The 19,037-nt window shown below is 37.9% G+C and overlaps 1 protein-coding gene across 2 annotated transcripts in view; it reads right to left on the bottom strand.

Annotated features, from left to right (window-relative positions):
* Positions 1-13,804, bottom strand: part of DSCAM (DS cell adhesion molecule) — a 645,287-nt gene extending 631,483 nt beyond the window's left edge. The window contains exon 1 of one of the 2 annotated variants that reach the window (XM_048866321.2): positions 13,300-13,804. In XM_048866321.2, the coding sequence (XP_048722278.1) occupies positions 13,300-13,342 (43 nt within the window). In that variant the 5' untranslated portion in view covers positions 13,343-13,804. The remainder of the gene's footprint in view (positions 1-13,299) is intronic. The other variant, XM_048866302.2, reaches the window with a different exon arrangement.
* Positions 13,805-19,037: the final 5,233 nt, after the last annotated feature.

Below are 19,037 nucleotides of genomic sequence, written 5' to 3'. Positions count from 1 at the left end.
ACAGCTACCTTCCGGGCTAAGTTGTTTTATGGACAGCCTGGCAGGGGTTGAACACCACTTAAGATGGGTTTCACAAATGGTTACTAGCTCTCCAGGTAACAAAGGGGTAGGGATGTGTAGGACCCAATATCCCCATTGCCTTGCTCTACCGTGCTGCAGCTGGGGTTCAGAAAAGGGAGATCCCCATACACAAAGCTTGGCAGCTCTTAAGTGAGCTGTGGCTCACGAAAGCTCATGCTCAAATAAATTGGTTAGTCTCTAAGGTGCCACAAGTCCTCCTTTTCTTTTTGCGAATACAGACTAACACGGCTGCTCCTCTGAAATTTGTTAAATCTGTCTCTCACACTTCCCCTGGGAGGCAGTTCAGTAGGATTCTCTCAGTTGGAAAAAAGATTTTGCAGTATAATTGGAAATGAAAACAAAAGACTTAAATTACAGGGTAAAGCAACCTCCTGAGCTACCACAACCCTTCCTGAACTCTTACAGACACTGCTGCTCTACAGTGGCTGCTAGAATAAGCCACTGGTGTCTACACATGTTATTGTCCTATCCTGACAAAGATGGGAAAAGGCCGCAATGAAGCCAAAATGTCCCCCTTTTAAATGCAAATATGTGCTACAAATTAACTTTAAAAGCCAACAGTGTCGTCTGTTTTATTTATGAAGATTCTTTGAAGATCACTCAAAAAAAAAAAAGGGAAAGGAACAAATGCAGCTAAGTGTTAATCTTTTAACTGCACTGAGTTTATGAATTCAGTATATTCTGTGTTCTTCTCTTGCTGGAGATTATCTATTGTACTTGACATGTAAAAACAAAACCTTGATAAAACAGAGGAGGCGGGGTTTGGTGTGGGGGATCCTGACACAATCAACAAACAAACATTGTCCTACACAGAAAAAAAGTCTTCTGGACTCAAGCATTTCAGCTTTGGAAAGGGAAGGTATTGCTATGAGGAAATGCACACTTAGAACAGGAATAGGCACAGTGATGATCTAGGAGGAACACAGCATTTATTTTTCTTGGGAGCTTATGAAAAGGGTGTGAATAGTAAATATCAGACAACTCTTTTCCCCATTCTGTTTTATCCCTCTCCATATAATTCAGTTCAACTAGGGGGAGCCACATTTCAGGGCCTCGTAATGAGGGTAGGAAACAAAAAGGCTTCTCCTCCCTTTCCTAATGTCAAAGAGAATCAATGGTGTTTTCTGTTTTAAAAGCACTATCCACAGGAAAAAGCAAAAGCCTCGTATCAGGCTGCAAACAGGGGCGCTAAAAGCACAAGGCATTCAGGCAATGGAAAATGCATTCAGAGCGTTTAGCACACGGGATTAATCGAATTATAATTTAATCATCTGATCAAACACTAATTAGCATAATCACTTGAGGGGGAAAGCTGCTAGAGGAACAGATGAAGGAACAATTTAGGCACCCAGCACATTAATGACGCAAGATCGTGCACAGATGACTTTTTAAAAATAAAATAAAATAAAAAGGAAATTGAGGTCTGTAGTGCTGGAGAAGCAATTTAAGTTTGTCGTCTGGATTGCATGTTATTCTTTAACCCTGAAGCGATGTTGTTAGAACCAGATTTGCCATGGCTATGATTTCTTAATTTAGACAGTCCCCAAATCCCAAGGACAGTTCTGCACAAGATTATCACAGGAAGATTTAAGAGTAGGCACACATTTTAGCCCATACAATTTTATCATAATCATCTCCAACCTTATTCTGAGAGTCTCCTCCCCCCGCCCCCCCACACGAATGTTTAAGGATAGTTCACTTGGATGACCTTCATGGATACAGTAAAGTATTAGTGTCCTCTTACAAACCCTGCATTGGTAGTAATTAGTCCAATGCTTCACTACTTGCTTTTGGTGGCTCAATTAAAAGGGGGGGGAGGGAAAGAAGACCCATTAAGTGAGGTTCTCTGTGTAATAAAATAGCAAAATTTGGTTGTAAATCCATTTCAGTTATAAAAGCAGAAACAGCAGAAAATTTCCTGAAGCAGCAAAACATTTAGCATACCCTTGATGTTTACCTGAGTAATCAAGTGACACTCATGTGTATGGAGACAGTGGGGGAAACGTAGTGACATAAGGAAACCTGGAAAATATTTTAAACAATATTTAAAAAAAAACTATTTTGTTTGTTTTATTCTGACAAAAGATGGGATTTGAGTTATTTTTAAGGCAACTAGTTAGCCTTTTCAAATTGACTGTTCTAGTTGAGTTTAGTAGTACTAAATATAGGGATGTGGGAGTTTATTATATGTTAGTGAGCAAGCCCTGAATGAAAGAAATTCCCTACAGTACAATATAACCTAGCAGAATAATTAGGTGCTACCTACATTTTAAAGATTCCAGATCATAAGGGATAAACTGTGAGCTAATTTAAATTGACTATATCCCCCACTAAGGACCTCTATCAATAATCCTTTAGGTGTCTCAAAATAACTTTACATTAATAAAAAAGGCAACCAATTACAATACAGCGGCCATTATTTTCCCTACTATTTCTCCACATTATGCTTAGAGGGGATGCTATTTTAAAATATATGGTTCAGTATGCACAATTTAAGAACCACACCCCAAAGTACAGTATTCATTTTCTGTAGAGGAAAATTATTACGCCAAAAACAAAATCTCAAGGGCTAAAAGTAATATGAACATTATATTAATCTAAAAATAAAATAAAGAGCTGAATTTTCTCAGTTTCTGCAGATGTGTCACTAAAGATCTCCTTGTGCTAAAGGAGCTGGTACAATTCAACTGACTTGTTTTGCTGCTGATCTAGAGAGAAGCACCCATGTTGCAAACATTCCTGGATTTAAATCAGTCATTCATGCAGCAACAGACCAGTAGCCCACTTAGTTGTAGTACAGATCTTTTGATGCATGAGCTACAAGACTTTTAGAATCTTTTTTTTCCTGAGTTTTTAAATACTTAGTTTAACTCTACACTTGTTTTTACTACATGCTAATTAAAAAAAAATAATCAGATAAACTCAGGAGACTATGTCATCTTAGAACAATCACATTGGGGGAAAAGAGAGACAGACAGTGGGGAAGGAACAGCTGGTAACACAGTTTGAGACTACTGCCAAGGTCAGAGATAACATGGTACATGAACAACAAAAATTCTTTTCCTTTTGGCTTATCGTTACACAGAAATCTTTAGCCAGATAACAGCATCCCCTGCTGGTATCACCAATGTACCTCTATACTCTGCAGTCTGCTGTTTATTCAAAGGGAGCTGCCAGTATTTTGCCAGATCATTTTATACAATAACTCAATGCTTAATTTATTCATTTTCCGGTTCCTATCAATTCACTGTAGATAAGACCTCCTCACAGCAGATATATATTACTTCAAAAATATATATTTTAAATAACTTTATTTAGGTTGCAAAGTCAAATAGTAGAAGATTAGGAAATGCCAGATTTATGGTTGCCCATGCAACCTCATTCTGCCCCTTTGTGGACCCATGCCATGTATTAAATGCAGCAGGGCTCTTATGGGAAAAAATAGTAAGTGATCATGTAAGAATAGACTAGCAACGCAGCAGACTTTTACCACTTCTGATACCAGACTAACTGCATCAGCTGGCAGCAGAAGGCTGCTATTTCGCCCCCCTCCCCCCCAAAAAAAGCTGGCTAAAAGTACTTTTCATAATATAAACAAATAAGTGAAAATAAACCCAAAAGAAAATACACAACCTCAACAAATCTGCAAATATTATGATGTGAGCCTACCATTATCCTGTTCCCTTTGCTTGTAGGCCTTACCTGTTTGCTTCTCTTCCCACTTCCTCTCATTTTGATTATAAGCTTGTTTGTACAGTGCCTAGCACAATGGGGCTGTGATCCAGATTTGGGCTTTGGGGTCTACAGCAGTAGAGACAATAATAAAGGAGGAAAGGGATGTTGCTTGGTGCCTAGAGAAGAGGGAAATTATTTCAAGCATGCAGCAAGAGTGAGAGGAAGGAGAGAAAGGGAATCTTCCTAGATAGTGAAGCTAAAGTGTGGACTGAAATTAAAAAAGGTGTACCAAAAACACCACCAGAAACACCTAAAATAACCCACACCTTGGTAGGTGTGGACATTATTAATGGGTGGACATTATGACATAGCATCATTAAGTTTCAGTTTTGCCAAATGTTGTGCCTGTAATCCAACAACTTCCAGCTCACCAGGCCCAGAGGGATGCACAATTAAACAAAACTTTAAGGCAGCTAGACAGAAACAAACCATTAGAGCAGGGCATGGTTTTTAGTGGTAGTGGGATTTGGTACAGTGCTCCTGGGTCCCCTCTGAGGATAAACCAGGATGGGCTTTTTCTGTTTAAAATGTGGCCCTTGTATATATCTAAAACTGGCCCGGATTAATAACTCCCTTTTTTCCTCTTTCACCACCATTAGCCTGACCTAACAGAACAGCACGTTGTACTTCCCCTTTCTAGCACATGTCCTGCTCTCCCAGTCTTTATGTGCCAACAGCCAGAGACTGTTGTGGTTCTGGTGAAACAAACAAGCAAAGATCCAAAACAAAAAACAAGAGTGGGAGACTGATTGTCAGGTTCAGCTAGTCTCACATACATTGTGTTTGGAGGCTTCCAGTGGCCCTGGTTTGAGCCAGCACTTAATATGGAAGTCCTTAGAATCATAGAATGAATATCAGGGACCTCAGAAGGTCATCTAGTCCAAGCCCCTGCTCAAAGCAGAACCAATCCCCAATTTTTGCCCCGATCCCTAAATGGCCCCCTCAAGGATTGGACTCACAACCCTGGGTTTAGCAGGTCAATGTTCAAACCACTGAACTATCCCTCCCCCTCTCCCTGTATTATGCTTAAGTGAATAAATATGTTTTCCTAAATAAGGACAGTCAATAGTCTATCCCTTGCTGCCACAGTTGCACAGCATGGCAGGATTTGGGATGAGATATCATGGCCTGGAGAAAAAAGTAATTTAATATTTTTATTCCTGGCTGCTCCATGACAATTTCTATTTTTACAGCAGGTTAAATAAATTAAAAAAACAAACAACAACAACAAAACCTCTCTCTGCTTTCAACTGTAGAAAATAACATTGTTGAAGTGAGGTGGGAACAATAATCTCTGATTGCCTAACCCCTCGGGGGGGGTGTCAATCAGATTTAGAGCTAGCATTTCTACTTTTATACATAATCTTCCATTGTCTGGAAGCACAGATAATTGACTCATTTCAGGAAATACTAACCCCACTTTCTGACTTGTCTACAACAGGGGATATTACAACAACAACGTATGGCTTCCTCAGAGGTTACGTGTTTCACTGTATGGCTGGCCCTCTCAACCAGCTTATATCCTTGGGTTCACACACCTACACCCCACGTAGACTCTCATTTAATATCACAGAATGATGCTACTAAACAACTGGTGGCCTCAAGTTAGTTAAAATATGCTCACCATGAAGATACTGCTTAAGAGCAACACTGAAGCTAACAAGCCAGTGCCAACCTCCATCAAGTCCCTTCATACTGTGGCAACGAAAAAACGAAACAGCGAGTGCAGCCACTCTGCATTGGGAAAGACAGAAGTCCTTAGTGTGCAGACTTCAGTATAGGTCAATCATTTGCAAACACAACACGGCAGCATTTCTTTTCCCTGGAATTCACACCCTGGGAGATGCTTGTCGCAGAATTGCTCTGTCTATGCTTTATCTTTATAATTGCCATAGCTATGAGTAAAGATGCACAGACACCAAATTATTCAAAGCTTCAATGCAACACGTTTTAATTCAGATCAGAACGTATTAACAATGCTATCTGTCCCATTAGAATATTGCTGGTCACTCCAGAAATCATGTCTCTAATTTCTTAGTATACAATAACAGCCACCTTTTAAAGGCTGTGTGTTTGGTTTTTGTTTAAATTATTATTTCTTTTACTCTTTCCTTAAAACATATTGGAAAAGAAATCTGTGGGAATATTACTTTTCAATATTTGCTGACAGTACAAAGAGAGAGGTATCATAATTTAAGACAAACATTCAGTACAGGATTAATGTATAATTAAGTGTAAGGAGGCAGCAGCACCTAAAGTTGGACTTTGGAGCGAGCATCCTGTTTTTCCATACACAATAGTTTCCAAGCCATCACACCTACTGTATATAATTTTGTCCCTGCTTGTAACAGTGACAGCGTTAGATTAACAACTGTGTGCTTGGTCTTCATTTTAGGTGATGCAGAGCACGTTCAGATGCCTTGAATGGTATTTCATCAACATAGCCTCTGAGCTGCTGCACTCCCATTTGTTTGCATCTGGCTTTGTAGCTGCCATTTAAACATGGACCATGAGTGTCACTCCCAGTGGTGTTCCTGTGCTCCACTGTGTTCCTGAGCTCATGTGTGGTCTGCCCTTCTAGAATGTTCAGCAGATAGCCTGATCAGTGATTCAGCACAGTTTGCTGCACTGCTCTCTCCCTGAGTTACTAGGAAGCTCCAGGGATGCAGGCGTTTAGTATGGAGGTGACTCTCATTCTCAAAGCCACTGCATTTAAAAATGGCTTTCTATAAATAAGACTGCTGGCTCATTCTTAAATCTTACTCTCTGCCTCCTGAGTAAAAATAACTTAAATCGGGACGCAGGCAAGAGTCATTAATCTCTGTCATTCTGACTATCCATCCACTAGCCTTCCTTTCTTCCTATCTCAATGTCTATGTCCTTAATATCTGTTCTCCCATTTCACTATGACATATATTTATGCAGACTATTTTCTCTTTTTCTGGTAATTAAGCCATTACTTTAAAGGGGGGAAAATATTTAGAAAGTCATGAAAAATGAATGACATATGATAGCTGGAGAGCAGTGTGAAAAATCAATGGCAAAAAACACCAGGTAACAGGAATCTGTGGAATGTGTGGTTTACTATTAAAGATAATTTTCTTCAATAGTTTTTTGTGATACGAAGGCTCTTTTGTTGAAGATACCAAGCTTTAAATGTGGTTCCTATAAGACAGTGTAGGCCCATGAATTAATGAAATGAGATGTCTCATATAAGTAAATAAGCAAGGTTAAGAAGCTGGGGTTTATTTTATGGAATAATATAATTGTTCTCTGATCAAGGAAATGAAGCTTTCAACAGACCACAAGAAAAATAAAGCACATGTTAAAATAAATAAAGACCATGTCAACACATCGAGATCTTGAAAGATCTCAAACTACATTTTGAAACAAATAATGTAACAGACTTCACCCACTCATTCACCTTGGAGTAGGTATTCAGGATCTTGTAGTCTGCAGTACATTGGAGAACCTTATTGCTCAAGAAGGTTTTGTTGCTACTTTTACAAAATTATGGTATCAGAAACTCTATGAGGAATTTTTAAAAAATCAAATATTCTGCAACTTAAAGTAATCAGGGCAAGATAATAAATCCCCACACCTTTTAAAGGAATTTTCATTTTGCCATGCTATAGGAATTGTAATACTAAATCAGAAACTGTGTCATTCTTAAAGAAAAGATTCCACTCTAACAATAGCCAGTACAAGATTCTTCAACGCAAGCTGTAAGGCCCGCGTGATGGACAATGCATACAATAATCTGCCTTTAGGGGAAGTTTCTTCCTAACCCCGTGTGAATAGTTTACCTATGATCTGAATAATTAGCAAAGATACCACTTTTAAACAATAGAGCTAATTAGAAAATGGATTTCCTGTCCCATAAAAGATTTAAAACACACCACACACACACACACACTCTGAATATAGAAAAAAGCCAGAATTTCCAAATTTCTCACAAAACAAAATTGAGAAGAAAAAAATCAAGGCATTTTATCTTGATTCATTTTAAATATTTAGTTTCAATTTTGACATTTTATTTTTTTAAAAATTATATATAAAAGAAAGTAATTTTTGAAAAAGAGTCATGGGGGGGGTGGGAATCAAAACTTTCCATTCTGAAAATATTGAAATCGGATGTTTAAAAATTTGCAAAACATTTTTTCTAATTTTTTTTCCAAAACACCATTTTTTTTTCAAAATTACTAGAACTGGTACAATTTTACAACAAATGTCCGATTTGTTGAAACACCACCTTCTGACAACCATTTTGACAAAAACAATATCAACTAGTTCTACAAAATAATGCTAATCCTAGCTAGTGCAACTGCCAAAAACGTATTGGCTGTTCTGGTTCAGAGTTTTGTACTGGTGCCCATCCCTGTAGTATCTGATCACTTATAATGCAATGTTTTGCAAATGCCTTTGAAAATCATGCCATGCATTCCTGGCCCTGCTATAGACCCCTTTTATAACACTAATCAAGTCACTAACTTCTGACTCACCTTCTTGAGCTTCGGGGTGCTGAGAGAGGCTTACACCAAGATTTTCAAAATTGGGGCCATAAAGTTAAGCTCCCAAATCCATAATTTAGGCACCTAAATAGATGGCTTGATTTTCAAAAATGCTGAGGACCCATTAGCTTAAATTTAAGAAAAGGCCTGATGTTTGATGGTGTGGGGAGTTGAATGGTACCTCTATAAATGACATAATTTAATACAGTGTGGAACTGCTGAGTGTAGGCAGGTTAAAATCAACCAACCAGCTTCAGGCTATCCATTAGCTTTCCCACTCACCAGTTCCTCTGACCTTTAATACCCCAAAAGCCTGATGCTGCACCACTGAAGAGAAGGGAGTTTTACCACGGCCTTCAATAAATGCAGAATCAAGCCCCAAGTTCTCATTACAGCTTATTGCCATTTGTGGAAATCAACCTCATTTTAAACTTTAATATAAATGTAGCCTGTAGACGTCTTGTCATTAATAATTGTTATTCAATGTTCACAGGAGGAAAAGAAAACAGAATAGTGATCTCTGAAAATTAAAGGGATAGTGACCCTGCAAGACAATCTACCTTCATAAATCCTCCCTTCAGTGACTGTTTATTCCCACTGTTGTTTTGAAGCGTTGCCAGTCTTGTGTGGTTTGCTGCCCACTAGTGTCCTGTGACACTGACACACTAACATGCAAGCAGCAAGTCGTAGTATCTCAGTTTGTGTTTGGTGAAGCTAGTCAGGAATTCTTAACGTTCAGTAGTTGCTATATTCTGGAATATTACTATTACTAAAAACGTAAAGAAGGGAAATGAGCTCTCTTTTAAAGTGGAGGAGCAGATTTCTGTTGCACTCCATCTAGCTTTCTGGTTAATGCAAATTGCATTTTAATCACTCAGTGACCAACTAATATTTATTGCAAGAAAAGAATTAAAAGCCTCAGAAGTAGCAAGGTCAAAATCAATCAGTATGATTGTGCTATCCACAAATACATCAATAACTATATATCAGCACATGAAGTATCTTACTACCTGAGAGCAAGGCTTTGGCTACTCAAGCTATATTTTGATGTCACGGCTATTCAAAAAAACCTTCCATTGGGGGGGGAAAGCCCCATTTATTTCAGTAAAGGTGTTAGCCTTCCTGTTTGTTTCTAGCAGTACCGATCACTGTTTCTTGTGGCAAGTATTCCTAGTACCCCTGTTGTACATTCTTACAGTTTGTCTACTCCCTCTGCCCCCATCCCAATTTACAGTCTGGCTCTTGTCCCACTTACAGTCTGATATGCTAGTAAAAACTCCTTTGATTTATCAAAGATGAACATGTGCACACTGGAATTCATGCATTACAGATACAAAATGGAAATCATTTAAATGGGAATTTATTTTTAGTATCAGTTGTACTGTATTGGTTACATCCTGGTGTTCCATTGATTTCAACACAGATCAATGGACCACAGGCAAACAAGAGTTGCTGTGGAAGAGAAGCCTGCAAATGGTTTCAGCATATTTACGTCAACATATTAAAATGTTACCAAGAAATACGGACATTTAAATACACAGAGCAATAGCATGTCTAATACCACATTTTAAATAAGCCAATGTATCATATGGGTGCAGGAATTCTGAGATGTTTAAAAAAAAAGTTTGACCTTTCTGATTTTTTTCCATAAAGTAATCAATAAAATATGCCCATACCCATTGGGATTGGACTATAGTGGATTTTTTCCACTTAGATCAATCATTTTAAATGCTTGCTTCAAGAATATTCTAATACAGTAACCCAGAAGGTAAATTTCTCAGTGTGTTGCTCAGGGTTATAACTGCATGACTCACCTTACCATAGTTGGAGCTATGCAGCTTAATTCACTGTTTAGAAAGGGTACCCCCATCTTCTCAAATGGCTTGACTGTATTTATGGTTAATAATACTTTTTTATCCATGTTTTAAGAAACCAAATGTTAATAAATAAAATCAGTAGTTAGAAATAACAATTGGGGTTAGAATTTAGAAATTTGTCCAGGAATCCTATTATTTGGCCATTGCAGCGTACTAATATTCTATTGCACTCATAAGTAAGATACTTTACAGATAGTAAGTCCATCCAATGAAGGTGCCATTTATTGTGATGAGATTTATTTGTGCTGAGAGATTATAGGGAGATATGGGGGCCAATCCTGCTGTCCTTATTCAGATGGCTCCCAGTAACTCTCCAATAGAAATTTTGCCGGATAGAAAGATTGCAGGATTGGGCCCCATGTTTGTTAAACAAAAAAGAAAAGAAATTAAAACTAGCAGTTTTACATGATATACTAGATTTTTATTTCATTTTATAATATATCTAGAACATAATTAGATGCCACACTCACATGGGTGCAAGAGCACATGTGTGTTGTAAGTAGATTTGTGCATTTCCCAGGGGGCTTCTGAAAGGCAGGTGGGTAACAGCAATAACAGAAGTCAAGCTTCAAGAGTTAATTTTTATACAGCATCATAAAAGAGTGCCACATATTATATAAAATAATCTACCTTAAGGCAGACCAATTCAAATAAATGTGTATATAATATTTGCATTTGTGCATACTGTATTTTCCTTCAAACACCGAAGTATTAATCATTTTCAAAATATCACCAAAATCTTACTAGAGTCATGTGAATAGTGTATTTATTCTAAATTCAGCAGTGTAACTGAAAGCACAATGTAAAAGTAACAGTGAGCATTTGATGTTTTATATGCAGCCAGACACTACCTCAGGAAACACTTATCATATTATGAGAATACATGTATATTTACCCTTAGCACCCCTAAATGCAGAAGTATCATCTTCCCAGATTTTATGCTGGTATACATACCCTGTGGTGTGTACATATAAGAATCTGCAATACACACACACACCCCTACCTTACTATCTTATAATTTTCAATGATATAGTAAATAATGTCAAAATATCCCATTTTAACCAGTTTTTAAGTTAATAAAGATTCACTGAACCATCCATTAGCTATTTCTAGTGTTGTAAGATTTAAAAAATTGTGGTGTATACGTACCATGTATATATGTACACGCGCACACACACCCACACCCACACACACAGAGTGTATGTATATCAGCATAAAATCTGGGAAGTTACATGTATCTTCTGGGTTTAGAGTGTTAAGGATAAATATGTATTCTGAGAATTTTTTCTGTTTGATTTTGGTCCACACTTGTGAATGTTGAAACTGTGACATTGCTGCAGACTACATAAATAAATGAGAGAAACTGTTTTTCATACAATTTCAACCTTAAAAGGAAAACAAGGTTAATTTATTATTCTTCAGAATTGCGGGTTTTATTTTATTTTTTTTCAGGTAGTCTACCTTAAAAGTATGCAATTTAAATGGGTGTGAATTGGTGTGTGTGCAGGGTACGTATGTATCGGTCTTTTAAAGACATACAATTTTTGGACACAAATGTTGCAGTTCTAATTTTCTATGCAAATCCTTGTTTAACTGAATAGCCCTGATAAGCAAATATACTTTCACAGTGATCCTGTGTTATTAAAAGCAAATCTTTTCTCCAAGATATCTGCCTGCAGAGGATACAAAAATGGCATAGTGCCATCTGACAAAATAAATAAATACATTCTTAATGCCAGAACTTTTTGCAATGTCTTACTGCTAGGAGGATTTCAAAATAAAAAAAAAAGTTTGGGGGTTATTTTGGTCATTTTGCATTGTACAGTATACTGTGCATAAAAACATACCTCTCGATACATCTTCTTTACTCCCTTACTTTCCTTCCTGCTTCATCTCTTAATGCCTTAATTTTATGATATTTCTATCTATTCATACTGGATTTGCTTTGCCTGTCAATGTATTTTCCCATCCAGTATCTACCTAAGCAGATGTGAAGGCGCTCTCATCCAGCATTTATTTGTCACCCTTTGCTTGGAGCTTCAATTATATTTGTATCTTCCAGGAAAAATTTTGCACTTTACCCTGAGATTATCCTTCATTCAAGCAACATTTTTTCTATTCTGTCTGGTTTGTCTATTTTGAAAATTGTGTGCTTAATCTTTCTATTTTAACTGTCTGTGTACAATTTTAGGCAGAGCTATGTTCTCAAATTTGAAAACAGGAAAGAAAAATAATGGGAATAACTAGCATCACAATATACACCATAATTTGTTTTCTATCCTTAAAGATACTATATTTATGTACATTTTACCTAAGTGTTGTATAATTCAATATGCACCTTAGGATGATACATAGTTAGTCTAAGTATTAAATATATAAAACCTCACCTGTATTAATAACATTAAAAACTGTGAAAACATTTATCTATTGCAGAGGAGTACATAAATAAGGGTTTATTCTTCACGGTCTTTCCATTGTTATTTCCCCTTCATAACTTTGAAATTGACTGAAAGAGTCTTCAACCTTTTTTAAGATGATGTAATGCTTATCAGTGCATATTTTTACATAAATGAGTGTGTTGAACACATAGCAGGTATCTTCTCAGAGAAATGATGGCGAGAGAAAATTTAAAAATATTTTCCCTTAAATAAAAAGCCTGCATTATTTTGGTTAAATCCCATGACAATTTAAGCATTGAAATATAAAAACATGAAAACAAAATCAAAATCCAAAAGCTTAATATACAAGCCCTTCAAATTCACTCAGTATGCTCTTACAGATTGATGCTCTGCTTGGCAAAATTCTGTACTTTTTTCAGCCAAAAAAGAAAAATTGCATCTATCCCTATTTCACCAAGCACAGTTTTATTCTGAATGAGGAAGATATATAGTAACACACTTAGGTTATGGGCACTTACTTTGCTAGGTAAGCTAGTTTAAATGATTACAGAGCAATTTCTTCCTTCTCCCCACAGCTGCTAACAACCAACGTGATGCTTTAAACACAAAAGATAAAAAATCATCCAATTCCCTTTGACACCTTTCCCAATTAGCTGAAATTAAATGAATCACAAACTAAATGATTATATTGCTCACCATTCAAGATGCTCTGGAACAAGAAGATAGCCAATATCCACATGCCCCTGCTCCTTTCTATCCTCCCAGCTATGTGCTTTTAGCTTTCCACTCTTTTCCTTGCTTTCTGTTTCCCTGTTTGTCAACTGCAAGGTTAAAGCTGCAAGCTAAGAGGAAAGATCAGTCCAGCTTATTTTGCTGGTAGCAGTGTAGCTGCTTGGAGAATGCGTGTATGTGTCTGATTGTCCTTAAAGCAAGTGATCTGTCTCTCCTTTAGCTTCTGTTCTCCACTGACACTTGCTTACTGGCTTTCTGTTTCAGAAAGATGCAGCTAAAGGAAAAAGGGAGGCGGGTGCTTTAAGCCCAGGTGTGTCGTTAGCTCAGGGAGACACCAGCAGGTTTGCAGAGGCAGGTCTGCAGGTGAAAAAATCCTCCAATGCAAGCATAAGATCATCCCTGGTAATATCCAGCCCAGATCTGCAGAAACCAGGCTGCATATACACCACCCTTCAACCACCACATCCAGGCAGCAAGCAAGCAGACTGACACATCTTTCCTCTCCTACAGATTTAATCACATTGATCCCTCTGCTAACCTTCTCTGCCTCTGAGCAGAACAGAGGAAAGTATTAACCCTATCACAAGCCTCTGTCAATTTTAGCCCTCTGCAGTCTTAAAGCAGCAGAAAGTATCCATAGCCGGGGGGAAAAACTAGACGAATAGAAGAACATAGTAGAATATGATACATTTCTATAGTTGGCTGAACTGCGTCCGTTTGGCATGAGCTGAGTTTTATATGACTAATGTGTTGACAAGTAGTAGGGGGTGGCACTTCTGGAAGGTCATAGCCTAGACACAGAAAGAAGCATGTGAAATAATTTACTGAGATTCTTAACAAAATAGTAAACTCCATTTCCAACACTTTTAAAGCACCCACTACAATTAGGCTTTGAAGAGTTTCTTTACTGTGGGACCTGATTTTGTTTCCTCTTTTAGAAAAATTAAACTGCAGCCTCACTAACAACTATCTGTGCTTCTACCTTGTCTTTCGTGATGTGACGGTCAATCAAAGAGTAGAAACGTTAAAATAACTAGAATCAACACCGTGAACTACACCGCAGCATTAGCGAGTTCAAGATTTGTGTTAAAATTAGTGAAACAAAAAAAAGTCTTATTTATTACTGGTCTGTAGAATCTTGTCTTGTCCCAAAGGGAGCTCTGCAGGGTACGAGCTTAAAGTGGGGACTTGCACACAACACATCAGTATTAAAAAACACCTGCTTTGTGGTCTTAAAGATGGCAACTTGGCAAGACCCAGCCTTGCTCACTATAGTGCAACCCAAGAAAGGATGCCCCAAAATAAGACAAAAGGATGAATATAGCCAGAAATTTCACTAGTATAGCCAGACAGGAAATATACACAGTCCAGAGACTTCTGTGGTACATTAGTAACCAACCGAAAATCGACTCAACAGTATCAGAAGCATGATATAAGGTCCTCCAGTTGTATTTCTTAAGGAAGCTAAAAACCAAAATGAAAATCAGCGAAGTGCATCAGGGACAAATGGTTCATTTTCTGCATCATGTTATAGCTGGGGTTGTGGTCAGGAAAGGCAGAAGAACCTCAGTTCTTCAGTTTAAAGTAGTATAGCCGGGCGTAATAGGGGGCAGGAGCTAATTGCTCATGGGGTTAAATGGGGAAAAGTGTTTCCTAAGTAGAGTGGAGAATACTGGGTGGAGACAAGCCCAGGTTGGGGAGGAGGGAGGAAGGGCAAATATTTTTTTTAAAAAGCCAGTTTGCTTTGATGGGATTCAATACCCTGAATATTAATATTTCCATAAATTGTTTTCTTAGTTTGCAAAAGCATTGGTGATAAGCAAAATCTAATGAATACTCCTGTGAATGAGTTTTGGCAAAGATTTGGGCCAGATTTGTTCATGCAGCCATCTTTGAATTGCTTTGTTTTCCTTCTTTTTGTTTCTGTTTCAGCCAACCAATCAGAGAACAGAAACAATGCCACATGATCACCCATACGAGTATGTGAAATCATAGGTAGCATGCACTCTTTCAAGTCTGGATGCCAAGAATGGCCAGCCTCATCATTTGGGATTTAAGGTGCATTAGATTTTTATCCAAGGGGAAGAATTTTTATTTTTTTGTATTATTAATTTGCGAGGGGTGTCTTTTAGTATATTTTACTGTAAAGAACATTGTGGATTAAGGATATGGAAAAGCAATTTTTTTTTAAATCTTACCAAAAAAAATCCAAGAATTTTCCAGAAAAATGTCAAAATGTATATTTGTGTATATATATATATTTTACACACACACACACACACTATAAATTTATAATATAAATTGGTCTTTTCTGGAAAATCAAAATAGCTTCTATAGTTCCTCTGTGGTCCTTCATCACATCCCCTCTATCAGACAGAAAAGCTGTTTTAGGCTCCATCAGAAAGGCCACAATCAAAGCAAGATCATTAGATGAAATTCAACCCTGTGTAGAAGGCCAGCACAAGCCCTATCCACCACATAAATACCTCTTAGTACTTGAAAACAGGGCTTTAGTGGGATGTAAGGGACACACAGATCTCATGCTCACCTTCTGCACAGGACGTGAATATCACCCTTACTCTAACTTTCAGCGATCACCTTACAGAATCTAAGGAGCACATCCTCAGCTGGTGAAAACTGCAATATGTCTGTCCACTGACTTCCATAGAGCTATGACAGTTTGCACCAGCTGAGGATCTGCCCCCTAGACTTTTAAACACTTAGCATTCCAGATGATGTTATATTATAGAACATGAAAGCAGCAAACTATCATATTGGGAATTCATTAAGACCCTGAAACACTTAGGCCAATGGATTCCAACGGAGCATCTAGAACAGCAAAACATTTTCTGACCATTCTGCCCACACATATTCCAAATATGGTGTGCCTGGACCAACACAACCTAAGCTAAAAAGACTACTAAATCCAGGACAAAAAGCACAAAATTCAGCATTCTGAATAACAAATACAAGAAGGTTTAAGTGGTAAGGTCAGCAGACTAGCCTGACATCCTTTATATACTCTGTTCCCATTCTTGATAGGAAGTATTGTTGTTAGATACTTGATTTTGATAGCACATCCAACAAATGACTACAGCAATCTCATAGACTCAGTCTTTGAGGCTAAAAGGGACCATCATAATCATCTAGTTTGACCTGCACATTGCGGGCCACAGAACCTCACCCATCCACTCCTGTAATAAACCCATAACCTCTGTCTGAGTTACTGAAGTCCTCAAATCATGATTTAAAGAAAGGTGGACTCAAAATGACTACAAAGAAGATTGAGTAGGTTGCTGTATTCTAACTGGCTGAACATCTCATGTTCTAATAAGAAATATAAGATTGGACCAGTCTTACTAAGATGATTTATCGGGTCCTGAAGTAAAATTCCCTTTCCTTTATGGACAAAGATATGAGGACCTATCTACTATAAGCCAACACTGATTTGGTCCTCAAGGACTGCTGTGAAAACCTTTCACAAAGACTGATTGGATCAGATATAATAGAGATAATCAACCTAGTCAGATGTAGGGTAATGTCATGGTCCTAAGGCTTTAAGAAGCTCACCCAAATCTCTTCCACTGGAGAGTTCAACAATTCGAATGGAGCACCTCACTGCAGTTTATTACATGTACCTGGTTTCCCAATTCAACTTCTAAAAGGCCAGGATAGTATTTAGAGACAGGGCTGAATTTACTGTGAGAAAGTGGTCAGAAGAGTAGAGAAGTTAACATGGGAGAAAAAACTAGATGAAGACGACGACAGACCTCCAGTGATCATTACCATGGGTCATTCATCTCCCAGCTTCTGAAACTCTTTTGCATCTTTTGGTCATTATTGATTATCAATTTCTCATCTAGGTAAAAGTAACCAGTACAGGTGCAAAAAGAAAAGGAGTACTTGTGGCACCTTAGAGACTAACCAATTTATTTGAGCATGAGCTTTCGTGAGCTACAGCTCACTTCATCGGATACATGTATGTATCCGATGAAGTGAGCTGTACATGTATGTATCCGATGAAGTGAGCTGTAGCTCACGAAAGCTCATGCTCAAATAAATTGGTTAGTCTCTAAGGTGCCACAAGTACTCCTTTTCTTTTTGCGAATACAGACTAACACGGCTGTTCCTCTGAAACCAGTACAGGTGCAACTCTAATAGAAACAGAGCTAACATTAAGGGCAATCTTTACAAATGATATTATTTACCTGTCATGATGCTTTGAGTACCATTGAAAAGAGTTACAATTCTTTCAACTGAAAAAACCCAAAATGGCAATATATACTGAAATGTTCCATTTTTTTATGAAGCTAAAGGCTTATCAGAAAAATTTGTTGGTAGCTAAAATGAAGGATTGGTGAATGAGTTAGGTTAAAATAAATTCCAGTCCAAACTTTTACCCAAATCTCAAATTTTATCCAAATCAATCCTATCTGAATATTGAAAATAGAAACCTTGATAAACTCCCCTCCCCGCTCATTTTCATATGATCCTGAGATTTGTAGTTTGGGCCATTGTTAGAAGAGAATGCATTCAAGAAGTGTGTGTGGAGTGAAGGGTGCGGTAGAGGGAGACTTTTCTTGCCATATTTCCAGCCTGACTGAAAGTAAGTAGAACCAGGAGGAGTCTTGTGAGAAAACATGTTCTCACAAAATTTCATACCAAAGTGATTCAGATAAATTTTGAATGCTTGTCAGAACCAATCTCTAAACCTTTTGCTGTTCACTCACGACTGTTTTAATACTTATTTTCATGCACTCACAATCAGCCATTTTGATCACAATACATTGAATTTAAGCAGCACAAATAGAGTATTTTCAATGGGATACCTCAGAACTGAAAGCCATTTCTAGGTCTATAAATATTGCTATTAACTTAATGGTGAAAGACAATGAGTTTGGAACATAAAATAACAAAACAAATTGGACTAATAGAATCTATATGTCCTCCACTGTGCAACCATTGGAAAGATTCCTTGACAAAAAGATGTCTTGTTTTTCCCAGTAATGTTAGGGGATATGTGTGATTAATTTCCTCATTTACACCACAAAGCATACATTACTCCAAGAAGATAATATGCAAAAATATTGTCATCTGGTTAAACATTTGTATTTTCTGGAGACTTGTCCATTGAGCTTGCACACACTTAGGGTGGGACTGGCAAAGGTTCTTAGATGTCTAAACCCCAACTTTAAGCACCTATATTTCACGTTTAGACACCCAAGTCCAGTGGTAGACTTCACTGCAAACCACAAAACTCCCACTGAACCCTGTAGACACTCACCTGATGCCTAAGTTTTCAGGGTAAAAGTTCCCTAGGCACACTGTCTGCCTCTGAGCATGAGCACTGCTGTCTCCCTCAAGACATCCGCATGCTTATTTCCTGCCTAAACCCCAAGGAACCAAGGGAGGTTAGGCCTTGGCTGCCTAAGGCACATGGGTGCTCAGATGGGTGCCATAACCAATGGACATTCTCAGTCTCACTCTCTCTCTCTGGCCCAGTGACTACATAAGTATTTATCCATATTGAAACAGCTTCAGCAGGAGAGACAGAGAGCCTCACATCAGAATATCCCATAGCTCAGTGGTTAAAGCACTCTCAAGAGGTGGCAGACCCCTGTTCAAATCCTCTCCTTTTCTGGCAGAGGTAGTGTGTGGGGGTAGGGGGAGGAATTGAACCTGGATCTCTCACATCCTAGGTT

This window comes from Caretta caretta, chromosome 1 (assembly GCF_965140235.1).
Source record: "Caretta caretta isolate rCarCar2 chromosome 1, rCarCar1.hap1, whole genome shotgun sequence".
NCBI classification, from domain to species: domain Eukaryota; kingdom Metazoa; phylum Chordata; order Testudines; family Cheloniidae; genus Caretta; species Caretta caretta.
The sequence above is the reverse complement of the archived record's forward strand: the minus strand, read 5'-3'. Positions and strand labels throughout refer to the sequence as shown.